General features: G+C 30.5%; 2 protein-coding genes across 3 annotated transcripts; one reads left to right on the top strand and one right to left on the bottom strand.

The window, feature by feature from the left end:
- Nucleotides 1-3875: 3875 nt before the first annotated feature.
- Nucleotides 3876-6872, bottom strand: LOC109808313 (vesicle-associated membrane protein 724). Of its 2 annotated transcripts, XM_020371255.3 has the most exons (5): nucleotides 6558-6866; nucleotides 5236-5377; nucleotides 5010-5130; nucleotides 4394-4456; nucleotides 3876-4314 (listed from the first exon to the last, which is right to left on the bottom strand). In XM_020371255.3, exons 1-5 carry the CDS (start codon nucleotides 6745-6747, stop codon nucleotides 4165-4167), a joined length of 666 nt encoding a protein of 221 aa, XP_020226844.1. In that variant the 5' UTR covers nucleotides 6748-6866; the 3' UTR covers nucleotides 3876-4164. The 2 variants fall into 2 exon arrangements, with proteins under 2 accessions (XP_020226844.1, XP_082931991.1); XM_083075865.1 differs by lacking the exon at nucleotides 3876-4314 and having other exon boundaries at nucleotides 4394-4885; nucleotides 6558-6872.
- A 4360-nt stretch (nucleotides 6873-11232) lies between these two features.
- LOC109809763 (Exostosin family protein) lies at nucleotides 11233-12901 on the top strand. The gene has a single exon (XM_020373159.3). It carries the CDS (start codon nucleotides 11338-11340, stop codon nucleotides 12679-12681), a length of 1344 nt encoding a protein of 447 aa, XP_020228748.1. The 5' UTR covers nucleotides 11233-11337; the 3' UTR covers nucleotides 12682-12901.
- The last annotated feature ends 6894 nt before the right edge of the window (nucleotides 12902-19795 follow it).

Here is a 19795-nt window from a genome sequence, read left to right as displayed (position 1 = left end):
TGGAGGACTACCAAAACTTCTTCATCAGGTCTTGGCAAGACTTCCAAGCACTGTACTAATTTGGCGTTGGATGGTTGAATGAGTAGGCTCGTGGTGGTGTAGTTGTCATGGGTTCCACACATGGAGCTGCGACGACTAAAAATAGAGATTATTGCCTTGGGATTGAGTCAGGATTATTAATTGTTGTGGAGGTTCTTACTATGTTGTTATTCATTATCTTGTTTCAAGTGAAAATTATGTGTGATCGGACTATAGTTTCATTTTAGCCCCATGGTGGGTGTCAAATGTTCTTACGAAAATCTACAAGTGTTTCGACGACTCGTTCATGTTGCTCTAGTATCAACGATTGTGGGGACACTATCAAAGACACTCTAACATTCAAGTTAAATGGAAGTTTACATTAAAAATGATATTAGGGTAGAATAATATATGATGTTTCATATATAGGTGATTGATTTTCACGTTTATAAATGATGTTGTATGATATCTTGAAAATATATTATGATAATTAAGTGAAGATATTATTATTGATTAGTAAATATATTATTTTTAATAAAAGAAATATCTCGTTAAGAAAATATAATGTATTTGATTACGATATTTTATAAGATATTTATGTCATTAAAATATCTTGCTAACTATTAATAGTTATTTGTCTAGGATTTTATTTTTTGCTAATGGATTGGAAGCCCATTAAACAAACAAGTGAAGGTCAACTTGATCTTACTAAAGACAATACAATTATAAACTTTATTGTTACACCCTTTATAATTACAAGATAAACAAAAATATTTATTATGTCTAAATTCTTTTAAATGGGATGAACGCAACTTATTTAATTAAAATATAAAAAGGATATAATAAAAACAAAATTATTTATAATCTTAAAAATATACATTTAAACAATTCAAAATGCGTGTGTTTTAAAGAAAACACTAAAAAAATTTAATTGATTGAAAATAATTTTAATTTAACATGTATGGGTGAATCAATTAAGCACGATTGTCATATTTTGCAAAAATGTATAGGAAAAAATACTAAATTAAAAAAAAAAAAAAACAAGAGTTTCAAAATTGTTTCCTTTACGATAGCTACGAAGAGGAGCAATTGTGGCTCGTGCATGGATGACAAGATGTAGAGATGGGCGAAACTTAGATCACGTGAGACACTGAGACCAGATTCGATTGTTCAGTGTTCACAATTCCTTTTCTTTTTCCTTAAATAGGGAAGACCAACTTTTTTCTGCACTAATCACTTCTATAAACCGGAACTCCATTTGTAATTCATTCAACTTAAAAATAAATTAATATCATATTTAATATTCTATTTCTATATAGTTATCGTTATTTTCTCATTTATTCTTATTATAAATAAATAAATTTTAAAAATGCGTTAAAAAAAATTTAATTATTCAGTTTTTTATAAAACTTTTTCCCATTTGGCGATAAATTATTTTCTTCGTCCTTATAATTGTGGTTAAGTGGTGTCCAATCTAACTCGCCGCGACTATTAAGCTACCTCTCTCAAGTGCTAATATATCTAAGGAATTTTCCTAACCAATTTTAAATTTAGTGCGTTCCTATTCAACATTCATACACATTTTGCTCGTTTTGTTTATACTATATAAAACTAATTCTATGGCTTCTCTTTACTTTTTCTTTCTTTCTTTGTCTTATTTTTTTCAACACGGGATATTAGAAATAGTTTTGGGCCACACACCACAAATTCGTACAAATATTCTTTCGATAAAAAAAAATAAAAAAAAGTTCACAAAGTGGGAATAAAAAAAAAGAAGAAAAGTTTTATGAAAAAATTATTATAAATTTTAAAAATAAAAATAAAAAAATCTTATGCTAATATTTGAAAAGATCATAATAACATATATAAATTTAAACCACGTGCATTCTAGACGTTTCTGATTCTGAGGCATGGTACGCTTGCTGTATCTGAAATCCATTACGGTTTTAAAGGGTCAACGATATTCTTTTAGTTGGCTATTGATATGGCAAATTTTTAGTTGATCGTGAATATGAAAAAATAACCTTTTATGTTTTCTTTATTATTTTAAAATTATTTTTTTTCTTGAAACAAAATTACATATTTTTCAAGAACTTATTTTTTATGGAGAAGTAGAAACATAAATTTTGTAAATTGAAATGAAAGTACTTATTTCAATAACAAAAAAATCACATTACATTTATTTAAAACATCTGATGTAATAAATAATTAATTTTCTGACAATTTTTTATTATAAATAAAAGTAAAAAATGTTTGACTTTTAATAAATTTATATAAATATTTCTATACGTATTTATTACTAATTAAATAAATTTGAATTATCTATTTAACTCGAATATGATTGATTAACTATTCTTGTAATTTATATATATATATAATATAGTTATTCACTTATTCTTAAAGGTCAAGATTCACGATTGAATATGATTTTTTTTCCTACTAAACACACCTCCTAATTTAATTTAATTTAATTTTGACAAGAACACACCTCTTAATTTAGACGTCAGTTTCATATATATGCTTGAAGCTCAGAAGGATTAATGAGATAATGAGGATCTGGTTTATACTTTTATCTCTGCGTATTCGCAAAGAATGGGGGCAAATTTTTTGTTTGTCTTATATATATATATATATATATATATATATATATATATATATATATATATATATATATATATATATATATATATATGCATCGAATTCAAGTTTTGGTTTTCTTCTCCTTCATTCAATAAAATTTACTTGCTTCAATAACTCCTCGCAAGGGGTGACACAAAAATGTGTAATATTATAATTTTTTTAAATAAAAAAAGTGTGAAAAAGAGAAGAAAACAAATATATAAAAAAAGGTCCAATAAACAATTGTCTCAAAGTTAGTAATATAATTTCCAAACAAGTTTGACTCAATTGGTTATGCATATCGTAACATTTTAGTATTGATTTCAATTATTACGGATAAAAAAATAATGATATAATTACGAATGTTAAAAAAGTTCATGAAAAAAAATGAGTGATTAAGATGGATAAAAAATTGTTGAAAGACTAAAAATAAATGTTATAAAAAATATGAGAAATAAGATTGATAAGCAATTGTTGAAAGACTAGTGATAAATTTTGTGAATGGAATAAAACAATTTTTTAAAAAAAAAAAGTTTATACATGAGTGTCATATTAAATGAGCTGTCGACATTTAAAAATATTACATGGAGAAAGGTTTAAAAAGTAAATTTGAGACACACAAATCGTGTAGCTTGACAAGGTTATTATTTATTCGTTGCTTCACCTTGGTGAACTATGCATCCAGCTAGACGAATGTTTTAGGTATACCTACTTAATGAAAAATAAAGAATAGAAATATAATATTTAATTATTACAAAATTTACTTTATTTATTTTTGTTTACTTTATATAGTTATTAATTCCCGTACTTGTTAGTACTTACCTTAATGTCCAATGTTATAAGCAAAAAGCAAAAAAAAAAAAGGATATATTTTGACTAGATTTAAAATAAACAATAAATAAATCATTATGATAAAATAAAATAAAAACTCATTCTTCCGATTGTTAACAACAATGGTTATTTACACACTGAAAAACAATTATGGTGACCTGATAGTTTCCTAATCCATTTGGTTCATAATAGTAGTTGTAGTCAATTCTTATAAATATTTGAGGTATGTGCAGCGAGTATTAAAGCTTACGGACTTAATGATTTACATCATGTCAACGCCATCATCATTTCATATTAACAACAAATTTGCCAGAATTTCCTGACATACATGCTCTGAAGTCAGAAAAAAAAGGTCCACCTTCGGAGGGGGGGGATTATCAAATCAATTGTTTAAACGAGAGACCAACTTAATAACATTTTTGTATATTTAAAATAAAGAACAAAAGAAAAGCAAATTACAACTATATTGTTTGACAAGACCAAACAGTCCAACATGTGATACATTACAGTTACACCCGGTTTCCTCTCTACGAATTTCCAATACCGTATATCATTATCATTATCAACCAACAAAGAAGGTAGGAAACTTTGTCTCCAGTTGCCAAATTCCCCCTTCTGAGTAGATTTTTGCTAAAGCTTTAAAGAAATTGCTATTTAAACATCATTTAAATACCTATTCGTTACTTTCATTTGTGGCTAGTTTGAGCAGTTGAATCCATGACAAACAGAAAGCCAGATAACCAGAACCAAAAGCAACAAAATTCCAAGAACAACCAATTTAATTTTCATGTTCTGATACCACATCTTCCTACGGACTTGAGTTCCCTTCTTTCTGAATTCCTGGGCCTGAAAATTTAGAGATCCTTCAGCCCTAGAAAAAAAGTAAGATTCCAAAGAATAGTTGTCACACCTTAATTCAACTTACCTGTGAGTGCAATGTCTCTGTCTTGTCCGCAAGAATAGTTATATTTTCTCCTCTATCAATGGCCTGAAAGTACGTATAGCAAAAGCAAAGTTGGCAAAGTATTTACACTGTCTTGTTTGACACATTGTAATCGATGCATCCAGCTAAGGCATCTCAGTATAGTGATGTTAATGGCAATGCATACAAACATGTAGGAAAATGTTTACAGTTACACAGAATGTTAGAATTTTGTCACTAAAACTTTTAAAGGTGAAATGCAAATCAAGTATTGTCAAATTGTGATTGCAAGTTGTCACCAACCATAGTGACATAAGAAAAGGAGCAAGTATGGAAGCATATCGCTCGACCAAGTATTTACATTGTGCTCTAAAATTTCAACTCTTTTTCTGATAGAACTATGAGGAGGCAGACAGAACCTTTGTATTTTTCCCTAACCATCCCCAGAAGTTGCAATAAAGCAATCAAATGACTAGCATAGCAACCCCAAAAAATCTGCATATATAACTACCAATGAATTATAGGTGTTTGACCATGATGTGTAAGACATCTGCACATGAAAATGACTGAAAATATCTGAAAAAAATCGCATGACCAATATCTTTATTATAAAACATACCTTGTCAATGTTCTCTAACATAATACTTTTAACTTCTGAAACTTGAGCTTTCACTTTGATTAGCTTTTCAATCTCTTCAGCATGGTCAATGATATACTTCATATGCTCTTTCATAACTGGTCTGCAAATGTGCACCGTATTATTTACCTATTCTTATACATATTTTTCTATCCAGGCATTGAATTATGATAAACATTATGGGTGATTTGGAAGGAAATAAGCATACCCAAACTCCTTGTTAAGACTTTTGGCCACAGCTGTGTCTGCCTTTCCACCACCATATCTTTTTTTAAAGTCTGCTTTGACACGTTCTAGGAAAGCAATAGAGATTTGTTTGCCAACAGATTCCTTGGCAACAACACAGTAAGCTGCAATTTACATTAATCCCAGATGTAAAACATTGAGAAGATAAAATCCACATCAGAGTGCAAACTCGATGTTTCAGTAACTCTATGTGTTACAACAAAGATGAGAATAAACAAAAAATCGCAGAAAGCAAAAGAGAAATGCACACAGGTTTAATAGTTCTGCCAATGTGACCTATATCCACAGTCAATTTGAAGTTGCTTATTTCTTTCAAAAAACAGAGTCCCAAAATCAGTAATACAAAATGAACACCATTCTTTAATTATTATTATTATTATTTTTTAATTATTTTTTTTTATCATAACTCACGTAGAATTTGGGTTTGGACCTAACTTAACAGTGAAAACTGAGGGATGTTTGTCACTCATATTTACCATTTTTGGCTATATCTTTAATCAATGCGAGTTTTTCATTACAATTCAAAAAATCATTACAAGGAAATACACAAAAACAGGTCTACTGACCTCACATTTTTTCTTTTAAAAAAATTGAGCTCCAACATATAGGGTTGGGTTATGATGAGCCCGGCCCATTAATTTTTTAGTCCTTATACTTACAATTTTTAATTTTTTTAATTCCTAATGTTATTTTTTTAATGTTGTTTCTTTCGTATTATCGTTACAAAGATAATAATTCAATTTTTGTTTCTGATTCATTTCACTAGAAATATTCTAAATTAAATTTCTTGATGACTTGTGCCTCTTTTTAAATGTCTATTTTACACCATAGAGATTAAAAGATAAATTAAATGAACCTATAAGAACTAAAAGTGTATTTAAACCAATTTATTAGAAATACCTAATGTTGTGAGTTCCTTATCTCATTTCATAAGTCTCTCTGGTGATTGAGTGATAGAACACAACACACTAAAATGTGTTAGTAGCATTACTCTTTTTAAGTCTTGGTAAAATGTTGGAAAGTAACCGGTTTGATTCAGAAAGCAAGGAAAGCCGAACATATATATCATAAAAAGAGGTTGAATGGCTGATTAAACCAACAAAAGAGTAAGGTAGCAACATTGGGAAGTAATAGGTCTCATCCATTCGAAAAAGTAAAGAAAAGGCAGCATGGAAAACGAATTAAAAAGGGAAATAAAATTGATGTGACGGAGCAGATCCAGCAGTGAAAGAGTGAATTGAGGGGAAGATGCAGCAAAGAGAGATCGGAGGAGAGAGGGAATACCGTAACCATCTTCGACGAGAAAATTGAAGGTGTGGTGGTCGCAATTGTAGGTGAACTTGTTGTTGGAGGAAGGTAGTTTCTGCAGACACTGAGCTGCAATTGCGGGGAAATTTCCAGTGAACTCGGTGTACTCTGCCAACACCATTGTTCCCCGAGCCACGAAGCTATATATGAACGATTCCTGACTCATTGCTCTCTCTGCAACTCACAACTCGCAACTCAGAACCAGAGAGAGAGAAAGAGCTTCCAACTCTTCGAGGCCGCGTTTGTTTGTTTGTTTTCTTTTTCTTTTTCTTTTTCTTCGTTTCAAAGTAAGAAATAAATCTCCCCATTTCCCTAATTTATTAATTAATTAATTGTGCTGCCTGAACCTGAACGGCGTTTCTCTTCACAAAATATAATAATATAATATTATTTATTTATTTATTAATTATTAAGGCACTGCGTTACGTCCATTTTCTCTTGTATTTTTTGAGCTGGAAATGTTGACTGGCTTTGACTCTCTATGAAAACAGATCTATCTGTATCAAACAATAGTCGATTTGAGGCTATTAAAGTTTTTAATAAAATGTATAATAATAATAATAATAATAATTAAGTAAAAGTAGCATAGAACTGGGGGAGGGTTTGGTGTTTGCTTTATTACTTTTCCCCGGCTTTCCTTCATTTCATTGGATTCATTTGTTCCTTACTTCCTAATATTGGATTCGGATCATGTAACAATTTAGAACGTGTTTCTATACACGTTTGTGGAAGCTATTACTAATAGCTTCTACGTTAAACGTGAAAAACCACGTTGAAAACGTGTATGCAAACACGCTATTAATCACATTAATTTAAAAAGAAAAATACATGAGATTACACATTTTATTGTCTTATAAAGAAAATTCAACTTGAATAACATTTAGAGTTTAGAGTTTGTCGTGGAATATAATTTGAGTAATAAGAAATTATACAAAATACCTTGTTATGATAAATTTATCAATAATGACTTAAAGATAATAATTAACGACAATATGCAGAAGGAAATATTACTTTTTAGGTGTATTCAGTATGGACCGTAGTAATGGTAAAAAAAATAAATACATCTTATGGAAAAAATATTAATATGTTTTAATTATAATCGTGTTATATTAAGAATGTCATTGATTGAAAGAAAAATTAAAAATATCATCTTATCAAAAGGAATATGTCAGTAGTAACTTGAAGGATCATTAAAAACAATATTTTATATATATAAAAAAAATAATGATAACGGTAACAAGAATCAAATATAAGCCTATATCTTGATACATTTATTAAAACTTGATTTCTAAGTGAACCTAGTAATTATAGAGAACTTGTAGAAATAATAATTGTTCAATAAAAAGTAATAGTACTATGCAGCAAGCTGGTCCTTTCCTCGTTTAAGGCAGAGTGTTTTTGTGTATTAGTGTAGCCTTATGTTACATTTTGTTGGATGGTAAAATAAAATTGAAGAACATTTTGTGTAAAGGTGGTGTTATTAAAATTGAAGGCCAAAATTCTTTGCAGCGGTGAGGAATTGGCAGCCAAATGCATTGAATTCTGATGGAGGACTTTGGCAATATTGTGCATTAAATTTGGACATGGACGTCATTTATGTGAGTGATGAAATTGCTTTTGAAATATAATTGAAAATATTGCGGTGAAGCATATTGTGCACCGTCGTCTCTCAAATCTCAACCCATTGCGGGCAACCATATTCTGTATGAAACGGATCAACCGAAAGCCACCGTGATATATATCAAAACAAATAATCAAATCCAACGAAAATAAAAATTTCAATCTTTACAACAAGTCTCCGTAGTCTTATTTGATTTTCCTTTTTCTTAAATGTTTTAAGTACTAATTTCTTCTCTATAATTTTATGAATTTTATTTTTTAATCTTTTAAGTTAAAATATTTTATTTTAATTTATATATTTAATATAAAAAATTAAAGAAAATAAAATTGATATATATAAGAACTTAAATAAAAAATTTATTATATAAATTTAAAAATAAATTTCAAAAAATTATAAATATTAATGAATATTCAATTTTTGTTTTAAAATTATATTACTTTCCATTATCTATTAGTAATTGTCTAATACATAATGGATATGTTGATGTAGTGGTGGAGTGTTGACATGATGGATACATGTTATTTTCACGTATATCTTTTAGTTAATACATATTATTTATTGTGCCGTCCAGGTCGAAATCCGACCTGCACCTCTATTCGGTAGTGGGGCGACCATGCCTACTCGGCACCAACCCGACCGAGGGCTCAACATAGACCTAGTCGGTCATGACTCGACTCGACCTGGGGGACTCGATTCCTCTCGCCTAAAAGGACTAAGGAGACTACTCGGCATTAACCCGACTGGGTCCCCTGCGCGGACCCAGTCGGTAAGAACCCGACTAGACTTATCCCCTTTAACCTCGCGCCATCAAGATAAGAACGGTTAGGGAAATCCCTTTATTCTCGGGGCCCAAGAGGCCCATGAACAACGTACCATAAAACCCAAAACCCTAGAGTTGAGAAAGGAGATTACACTTTTGAATGCTCTGACTTTGAGGCTAGACCTAGGTAGAAACCCTAGTCTATCCCTTGGCCGGAACATTTATGTTTTACTATTAGAGTTGGTTTAATGATAAAATTAAAATAATATATTTAAAGATATAAATTTAAATATTATTATTATTATTATAAAAAAAATAGCATAGACACATCTGCATGTGTCAGTTACATTAGTATTTTTTAAGTAAGTCAAAACAAAACAAAACAAAATCATTTTTAGCAAATATTAAATGAGAAGCAAATCGGTAAACCAACTTAATAAAAATTAATAAAAAATAAAAGACAAAAATTGTAAAATTAGAAAAAGAAAAACCGACAAAATACAATTACTGCGATTTAATGATTAAAGATAGATGGAAGTTAGAGTGAACTATCTTAAGTAATTTATGGTGGTTTATTATTTTTAACTATTAGATATATCTCATCTATATGATTACTCAATACACTCTACACATTAGATTTATTAATATTATTATTATTTCTTCCTCTTCTTTTTGTTTCTTAAATCCCATTTACACTATTTCCACCGTCATTTCTGTCTGATTAGATGTGCTTTGGTGTTGTCAAACTCGAACAATTGAACTAATAATCTGTGACCAAATGGCTTGACCCCTCCATCACACCAACACCACTTGCAACCAACAACCAAAAGAGAAATGAAATACTAAAGCTAACTGATAACATGAATTTTGCTTAATTTATAAAGCATACAAAAACTATTTAAAAAAACCAAACTGATGACAAATCAAAGATTAATTCAAAAATACACAGTTAAAGGAAGGAAAGAGGCAACACTGTATTTCCTTGTATGTGAAGATTTAAGGCAAAAGGAAGAAAGAGCATAACTTTGCAAAAGAATAATGGTGGCATGTGGAGATAAACATGGAGGAAGTCGTCGAGGTTATATGATTTTGTCAATTATAGTCGACTCCTTCTTTAGTGCAAACATTATCCTCAACGATGTGCTCAGATGATAGGGAGATACTATGTTTTGAGGAAAGTAAGGGGAGTTGAGAGGAGAGAATAATTTGTTGTAGATGGTATATGTTATCTATTCTAATAAGACTAATCTCACAATCAAAATTTATGCTCCACCATGAACTGCCTATCAAAATGGGCCACCCTAAAACTCATCTTAGAAATGGGTTCTAGAACCCATCAAAAGAGAAAGGAAATATCAAAGCTAGTCAATAGCATAAATTTTGCTTAATTTATAAAGCATATAGACGAATCAAAGAATAACCTAACCTGCAACAAGTCAAAGATAATTAAGAAATATATAATATAAATAAATTATAATATGTGAAAATTACATTCAATATATTACAATATATAAATCTTCTTGATTTCTTATGTATTTGAGAAAATAAATGAATTTATTTTATATATTACAACATAAAAATGTCTTTAAAATAATCAATACCGTACATACTTGTCAATTGTTAATTAAATAAAAATAAAAATGTATAAATTATTTAGTTTGTTTTGGGACAGTTTAAATTTAAAATGTGTAAATTTGATATCCAAACTAATCAACATCAAATTTAATTAGTCTGATTTAAGTTGGACATAAACACAAAATTTAAATATATTTAATTAATTTGGTTTGAATTATCAAATTTATCATATTAATATAAACTAATAAACATTCGTATTTTTAAGATTTAAGATAAATTATAGAGTGACATAAAAAGTCCTTGAAATTTATTTTCTAAAATTTAAATTTTGTTTATAAAATAATAAAAATAATATTCTAAATTAGAAACAAGACTATACTCAAGATAAAAATTACTAAATTAAACAATCAATTAAATATAAGGTAAAAGTTAAAAAAGCATAATACACTTTAAGTTCATTTATTTTTTTTCTAATAATGTGTAAAATTTTATCTTTTAACTTTTATAGTTTAAATTATTAGATTTAAGTTTATATATATAATTATTTAATACATTTTAATGTTTATAATTACATAAACTTTACTTTATTAAAACAAGTAAAGAAGTGGAGTGGGAGTTCACAAATGAGAAATGAGAAATGAGAAATGACATCGAAACGGCGGCGTATTAGGTGTGATTTATATATGTGGCGGTCAAAGCGGGTTTGATCTAGGTTCTCATTGAATAGGCATTTGTGGCTTTTCTCTTTCCACTTTCCGTCAATTAGTTAGTTACTGGCTTGCCAGAACCTGGAAACCCCGATGGCGATGTCGATGTCGAAAGCCACCTTCAGCTTCCACGTGGCGTTGGTGGTGGCGGTGGTGCTATTGGCGGTGTGCAACGCAGGAGCATCAGAAGAATGCAGGAAGCGATGGATCCACATAAGAAAGCTCCCTCCGATGTTCAACCTGGACCTCCTGGTAAACTGTTCGGAGTATCCGATGTTGGAGGACCTCTGCCCCTACCTAGGAAACCACGGTCTGGGGCAAAAGACACACAACCGGTCCCACAGCTGGTACCGCACCGACCCATCCATGTTGGAACTGATATTCCACAGGAGAATGCTGGAGTACCCGTGCCTGACGCAGGACCCAGCCCTGGCCGACGCCATCTACCTCCCCTACTACGCAGCCCTCGACGCCCTCCGCTACCTCTACGGCCCCGACGCCAACTCCTCCGCCCAGCACGGCCTCCACCTCTTCCACTTCCTCCAACACGACAATCCCCAAATCTTCCACCGCCGCATGTCCCACGACCACTTCCTCGTAATGGCGCGCCCTGCCTGGGACTTCTCCCAGCCCCTCTCCAACGACCCTCCCATTTGGGGAACATCCTTTCTCGAGTTGCCGCATTTCTTCAACCTAACGGCCCTCACTCTCGAATCCCGCGCCTGGCCGTGGCAGGAACACGCCGTGCCCTACCCGACCTCCTTCCACCCTCCCAACCTCGGACTCCTCGAATCCTGGCTAAGTCGTGCGCGCCGCTCCAAGAGGTCCGTTCTCGCGCTCTTCGCCGGAGGTGGCGGCGTCTCCGCCGCCCCCAACATCCGCCGGAGCATTCGGACCGAGTGCGAGAACGCCACCTCTTCCGCTTCCGATTCCGATTCCCCCTACGATACTCTCTGCCAGATTGTGGACTGCTCCAACGGGGTTTGCGAGCACGATCCCATCAGGTTCATGCGCCCCATGCTGCAGGCCACTTTCTGCTTGCAGCCTCCCGGGGACACCCCCACGCGCCGCTCCACTTTCGACGCCATACTCGCCGGCTGTATTCCCGTTTTCTTTGAGGATCTCTCCGCGAAGGCGCAGTACGGTTGGCATTTGCCCCAGCCGGAGTTTGAGGATTTCTCTGTTTTTATACCCAAAGAAGAGGTTGTCTTCAAAGGGATGAGGATTTTGGATGTCTTGCAGCGGATACCTAGGGCTAGGGTTAGGACCATGCGGGAGAGGGTTTTGGAGTTGATTCCCGGTGTATTGTACAGGAAGCATAATGCTTCACCGGGTCTCAGAGAGAAGAAGGATGCCTTTGATTTGGCCATTGATGGTGTTTTGGATAAGATTCGCTCCAGGCTTCAGGATCTTGATATGGGTGTTTCTGTACTGTAATCTTAGTTTTATTTTTGTTTCCTTATAATTACACTTTTAAGGTGGAGCATTTTTTTTTATGTTGCAATGAATCAATACAATTTCACACCAAAGCACCTAATTGTGACAGCGTACCTAGAAATAGATTTTTCTGCTGTCACCAGCATTTGGTTGTCTTATGAGATTTTCTGTTGAAGTTCACGACAGGGAAATTATTGATAAGGAATAGGGTTTTCTGCAATGTTATTTATACACGATATAAATTGTGTGGTGATTCTTTGGAATTCAATGGTTGATCCGGTTTATTGTGATCATTTAAATTCTGAATAGAAATCTATCTTATAAGAGAGTTGAAAAGAAAGATTAGGCATGCTACTCTTGGGGTTTTAAATTTAATCTTACCTGTGTTTTAGTCTTTTAGATGTTGGATTTTTTAGCGTTGGGGTTTGGTAAATACAAATCCAGGTTTAGGAGTAGGGAGGGCCAATTCTTTCACATTCCAATCCACCCAGACAGAAAAGTTTGTCTCTTAATGTGTTAGATTAACTGGTGTGTTGGAATGGAAATCCAACACATTAAGGCAACACACACTGATGGTGCTGGGATCATACTTTATAAGCAAGGCATGTTAGAAATTTTTATTTATTTGAGCTACTATTAATTGGTGTAATTTTGTTTTATGAAAATGAGTTGAATGATACTTAACATATATATTTCCCTATAGGTAAATTTGTTAAGGCTTTTATGCAGGGTCTAATTGACTTAATAGTTGTGATGGATGAATATTAAGTTCGAGTTTTAGAAACTAAAAAGACAAGATTCCACCATACAACTATAAGTTCTGTGGCTGTCATTTTTGTTCCATTTAAGAGTCAGTTGTATTAGAGAGGAGTCATGGTGGAAGAATTGTCCTTGACATGCACAAGTGAATATGAGACTAACCTTATAACAATAAATTCACTACAAAGATGTCTACAAGAAGTAAATGATTTATAGTAACCAATAAACATTGGTTTGATATTCTAAATTTTAGTATTGATTAGGTATTTAATTCTATCAAGGCACTTGGTGTATTATTTTCGCCTCATAGAATTTATGCGACTGAAGCATTTGTTGTAGTCTTCTATTCTGAATCTGTTCTATTGATCTGCTGCCTTGTTCCTTTTGCAATGAAATCTATTCTGCAGGAGTCTGAGGAGGTGCTGATTGCTGAAATCTAACACTTTCCTCTATTAAACTGTAAGTGTCTTTATTACATGCAAATTAACAAGGTTACATTTCTTATTCAGGAACAAATGATTACGTTAATTGCCTTTCATATTTTGTCCTTTTCTTTTGGGTTACAATTCATAAACTCGAGCCTTTTTCACTCCACATCAACGCTTCGCTCTGTCTAAAGATTTTGGCCCAGAACAGAACCATCATGATGAAAGCACAATCACAATGCATGCAAATAAATCGATTTTTATTGATTAATCTCGTCTTTTCATGATTTTACCTTATCATGCGTACCTCCAAGCGCAGCTTTTTGTGGTCCATTAGATGGCATTTTCTCCTATAACCTATTTATAATTTGATATCAGTTTACTGTTGTCCGGTTCTGAACTCTGAAGGTAATTAGCAGCCTGATTTAAGGGTGTTAACATATAACTAGTTTAATTTGGAAATTTTGAAATCGTTAAGATTTATCCTGTAGTTACTTTTTATTTTTTTTTAGCTGATTATATAAATTGTGTAATTGGTAGATCATCATACCCGAATGATAGAGCAGAAGGAATCCCACGGATTTTGGAAGAGGAAAATTGTAACAACCTGCGTTCAGTTTCGTAGGTAAATGCAATCAGCCATCTTATTGTCAGAGTAGTGATCTAGTAACAGGAATAATTTTCATGACAATGATAATATGGCTGTAGTTCAGGAATTTTCTCAGTTGGCAATGAAGCTAAGCTAATAAAGCATTCATATTTCACACCTTCCTATATTCCTCACATTTCTCCCGAAGCCAAAGATATGGAAATAGAATTGATACTACTTTGGCAGTCTAATTGATTCTTTTGTGTTGGACAGATTACGATCTTCTACTATTTATTTTTAACTGCAGAGGATTTAATAGAAAAAAAATAAACTGGCCTTGCAAGAAATAAAATAAAAAATATATATAAATCTAGCCGTTGGATTTGATCCGCACGTTCCTACGATTTAAATCCAATCCTCAGTAGTTCATTTTCAACATCAAATATCCTCAGGTACCAAACATCAATATAAATCTAACTGTTTAAGAAATACGGCTTTTTCTAATTTGAGATTCTTTGTTTCTTTCTTAATCGTGCAGCACAAAGATTGTTCCTCCAATTAAAGACAAACTTTCTCTGAGTTGAGGGGGATCGATTATGATTATGGTTACAGGTTTGCCAAATGGCAAAACATGGATGAAGATCCTCCTGTTGCTTAAAACGGTAATGCCATGCAAGGAGAGAAACACAAATGCAATTATATTATAATTAGTTATGTACTGTTTAATTTTTATTACCATCTCATTCTAGTAAGTTTAAATATATTTTTAATTGCTAAAAAAAATTAGTATTCTTTAACCTTTTTATTTTGTCTGAAGATTTGTTTTTGGCCTATGTTATCAAATATGTCAAATATGTTTTGTAGAGTGATAATGTCACAAATGAAATGTATATTATCATTGCCACTTGTATTAAAAACTTAGTTTAAATATGTTTATCTTGCTGAATAAAGTTAATATATAATAAAAATCTCAATCAACAATCTATCTTCAAACTAATATAATTTCTTATTGTAACATGTATAATACAAAAGTAATTTAAAATTACCTATGTAGGTAGACATAATTTGATTCATTGATTGTCCCTCAATGAATAGAGAAAATATTTTTATTCCACAATGTCTAATTTCTATGTAGTCTTAATGGGATAACCACACTAACAAATCCCACACTAACAAGGGAAAGGAAATAGAGGCCTTCTCTACGTTAAATCAATGAGTTCACTTATCCATCTAGTAAACTCACACGAGATTCATCATATCAATTCATTATAAATTATTATTTTATAATAATAATAATGTCAATATTAATTTTAATAAAATATTAATATAATGATAAGAAAATTAGGACTAATAACAACAATATGCTTTAATATTTTAATATTTAATTAATTTGAGTTTTAGAAAAAAATAATAACATTAATTATAATTGTTTAGATAATCTAATATCAGTTTATAGTTTATCTTTGAATTAACTTTTTTTGCAAAGTCAAAAACTAAACAAGGGACTAAATGATCAAAGAGCATAGATTGGAGGAGTTGGAGCAAATTGAGAGATTAAAGGAAGTAGTGGTCTTGAGTGCAGGTCAGTGGAGCAATCATTCATGAACCCATTGATAGAGGGGCTCCAAAATTTTTATTTATTTAATCTATATAATAAAATTGACTAACGTTTTTCGTAATTGGATGAGAAAATGATTTATTTGTCTTGCTTTAAATACATAAAGGATCAAAATGAAGTTTTTAAATTATAAAGGATTATAATGAATACTAATAACAAGATAAATGACTATAACTGTAATTTAATCTAAATTATATAAAAGATATATTAGAAAAAAATAAATTATTAGCAAACAATTATTCAATAATTATTTTTCTTATTTTTTCTTATTAGTCAACAAAATTCTACTCATGATTTTGGGAAAATAAACCAATAATATTAAATGTAAAAGGAAAAGTATGATATATTATTAACTTATTTCCTTTTTTTTTTCTCGTTGCAAACTTCTATAAGTATTAATGTAAAATCATAAATAAGGATTGTTTTTAATTTTTTTTTTCTTTATCTCTAATTTCTTTAATTATCTATTTATTTTTTAAATTGTGACCTATCTTATTTGTGAACTTTCATCACGAGCTTCCTTCTAATAAGTATAAGGGCATAATTATCTTTCTATTTTTTAAATCATGACCTATTTTATTCATGAATTTTCATCACAAACTTTCTTGTAATGTGTCACCATTATTATTTTTTTCAATGTGTAGTGGTTTCTAGGGTCACAAGTATAAGTATAAGGGCATAATTATCTTTCTATTTTTTAAATCATGACCTATCTTATTTGTGAACTTGCATCACAAGTTTTCTAGTAATATGTCATCATTATTGACTCATTTTTTTAATGTGTAGTAGTCTCTAGAGTCATAAGTATTAGGGCATCATTTAGTGTACCAAAAAACTGAGTTGGCCCTTGTTAAAGTACTTTAGAGCAAATTTGGTTAGAGGTGCTCCATTGTTTCATTCAGTGTTTTTAAAACTGGCTCGATCAATCTAGTAGGTTGAAGTTAGAAACGACAATCCAAGCAGTCCAAGTCTTAAATCAGATCATTTATGTATTTGACTTGTTACAAACTTATATGAATTAGTCGATTAATCAAACCCACATTCTTAGGCATGAAAAAAAACTTATGAATCTTTGTACACCAATCACTACACTAACAAGTGTAGTTGTTATATAAGCAAGTTAAATAAGTTTTATAGCATAATTAATTTTAAATTATATATTTAATAATATAACAGATATGCACATATTACATATATTATTTTGTGACATTAATTTCAAGTATATTATATATATATATATATATATCTACATGTTATTTATATTTTTTATTTGTTTTAATTTACATAGTTTAACATGTAATTTTTTCATGTATTTCTTCATAAAAAATAAAAAAGAAGAAGATAATTTTGAATAAGATAGAAATTGAATCCAAGTGAATGCGTTTATTTAACACTTGTATTTTTTGAGATTTTTTTAAAACACAATATGAATTTATTGAAATTTATAAATATGAAATATATATAACATAAATATTTTAAAAAAAATTAATAAAAACTAGACCATATAATTTAATTAATAAGTTACCAGGTAAATCTCTAATTCACTAATATAGTATTCTAACCAATTTGATAATGTTTTCGATTTTTAATACCATGCATCCATTTCCTCCTTATTTCTATAGATTTCATCCTATTGTCTTTGCGGATTTGATTTATTAATGAGATGCCATTGAAGTTTTACTGGTAGAGGTCAAGTTATCATCCCAACTACTTGTCACGAATGTACCTTCATTGGATTTTCTCAAGTGTACAAGTAGAAATAATTGTTTTTTTAATATTAATTTTTTAATTTTTTTTACTACTATGAGTATTGGAAATTATATTCATGTACATATACATAGAAAATCACTATTTTGGTCCGTCCTTCAAAATGTACCTTGTCATATTAATTTCTGAAGTTATGGAAATTTAACATAAGTTTATAAAATTTAGGTTGTTTCATCTGAATTTCAACTTAATTGTTTAGTTTTTAAATATATGTAAATATTATTACCAAAGGTACATTTTTTTTAATCTTGCACTAATGTAATTGACGGATTATACTTTAAAAAATTTATTTATTTATCATCATCATCATCAATTCTAGCCTTCCTCAGTTGCGTGTCTTTACCTCCCATGTCCCAGACTCTACCACCTATGTGCTTCAGCCATAGCCAATTAAGTGTGTGAATCATTGCAACAATTCAGCGACTTCCATGGTTCTTATTCAATGTCGGACATAATTATATGGGATCTATGTACACGTAAGGTTATCAAAACAAGTTAGTACTAATTTATCAAGTTTTTTCCTTCAAGAAAGTTATATAGGACTTGTAAGAAAAGGGTTGGTGGTACTATGAACTCGAGACAATTGTCACCAGATAGGATTAAAAGTAATAATTATTTGCTGCACTACGTTATTATTACGTGCTTCCCTTTTTAGCATTTGTCTTCAATTCATTTACTTCCCCTCTTGTGATAATACATTGATCATTTAAATTTCAAGAGCCTTCAAAAATTGTAATTAAACAACACCTCACATTAAAGTTTAATGGTCTCTTACAAAAAAAATAATGTAAAATATGACAAAGGTGAAAACAACTTGTATGGTAAACTTTTGAGAGGTGCTTCAGTTGACATATTCTAGAGGAATTTAGCAAAATTTAATGACTTTTATTTATTAATTTTATGAAAATAAAATTCTTGAAAAAGACAAGATTACTCATTTACTTACTCTTGAAATTAAAAGGCACTACTAACATATTTAATTTAAAATTAAAATTACACCCGTCAATGGTTAGCTTGTGCGTGACGTTTGAGAAGTAGGAGAAGGGTAGTTCCATAGGTCATTAATAATAATTGATGACGTGAGTGAGTTCTTTCATCATTAATGAAGTTTCCCATGTCAGAGTTGCAGAGTAAACTAAACTTCATTTTTCAAGCTTTGCTCAGCCAGGGACTTTAATTACTTTACCTACCACGTCTTTAAACTTTAAACCTCCCTTCATTCCTGCTGTCCAAAGCTGCATTAGTGCAACCTCTACCACAACAAATTTTTACCTATTTAATACTTTTCCTTTTATCTCTTTCAAATTACATATTTATCTCACACTTATTTTTTTTAAAATTATAAATATTAAAAGATAAGATAAGTAAAATTATAAAGACTATAATATATATTTTTTTCTCTCAAACTTTATTATAATAAAAGTTATTGCATAAATATCATTATTTTTACTAGGATAAAATCATAAAAGAGTGTACCTGACGACGTTTAAGAACCATAGTTGGTGGCTCAATATACGTAGGATTTTGTGGACCCATAAAATCCTGCAATCATAGCATCAATAATAGAATTTAAGAAAATATAATATTTTGTTATAGTTTTTACATAAACAGCAAATATAATCACTGAATGGTTCATTACTTCATTTAATTTATAATTCAGTAAAGTTGATTTTGAAATAAAATATTTTAAAAAATTAAAATTATATTTAGAATAATATTTAAAAATTAAATTATTTTTTATTTTTAATTATAAATATAATGCATGTTTGATTCAGCATTTTATAATAAATTTTTATGTCTAAATCTTATATTTATGCAGAAATTATGAAAAATTATTTCTGTTTCACATGAAAAATTACGTCACAAAATTCAAACCAAACATGCATATAAATGTATTATTTTGTGTTCAAGAATAATTATACTTCTACATACTATAAAAGTTGAAAATTTTATTTT

Source organism: Cajanus cajan, chromosome 5 (genome assembly GCF_000230855.2).
Source record: "Cajanus cajan strain Asha chromosome 5, NIPB_CcT2T_4, whole genome shotgun sequence".
Classification (NCBI taxonomy): Eukaryota; Viridiplantae; Streptophyta; class Magnoliopsida; order Fabales; family Fabaceae; genus Cajanus; species Cajanus cajan.
The sequence above is the reverse complement of the archived record's forward strand: the minus strand, read 5'-3'. Positions and strand labels throughout refer to the sequence as shown.

Bases quoted from the DNA above. Each gene is read 5' to 3' on its own strand.
- LOC109808313 (XM_020371255.3), bottom strand. From the start codon at position 6,747: ATGAGTCAGGAATCGTTCATATATAGCTTCGTGGCTCGGGGAACAATG. The intron at 5,131-5,235 runs GTATGCTTATTT...GCACATTTGCAG, and splicing joins AGTCTTAACAAGGAGTTTGG to ACCAGTTATGAAAGAGCATA. The intron at 4,457-5,009 runs GTATGTTTTATA...ACGTACTTTCAG, and splicing joins TGTTAGAGAACATTGACAAG to GCCATTGATAGAGGAGAAAA.
- LOC109809763 (XM_020373159.3), top strand. From the start codon at position 11,338: ATGGCGATGTCGATGTCGAAAGCCACCTTCAGCTTCCACGTGGCGTTG.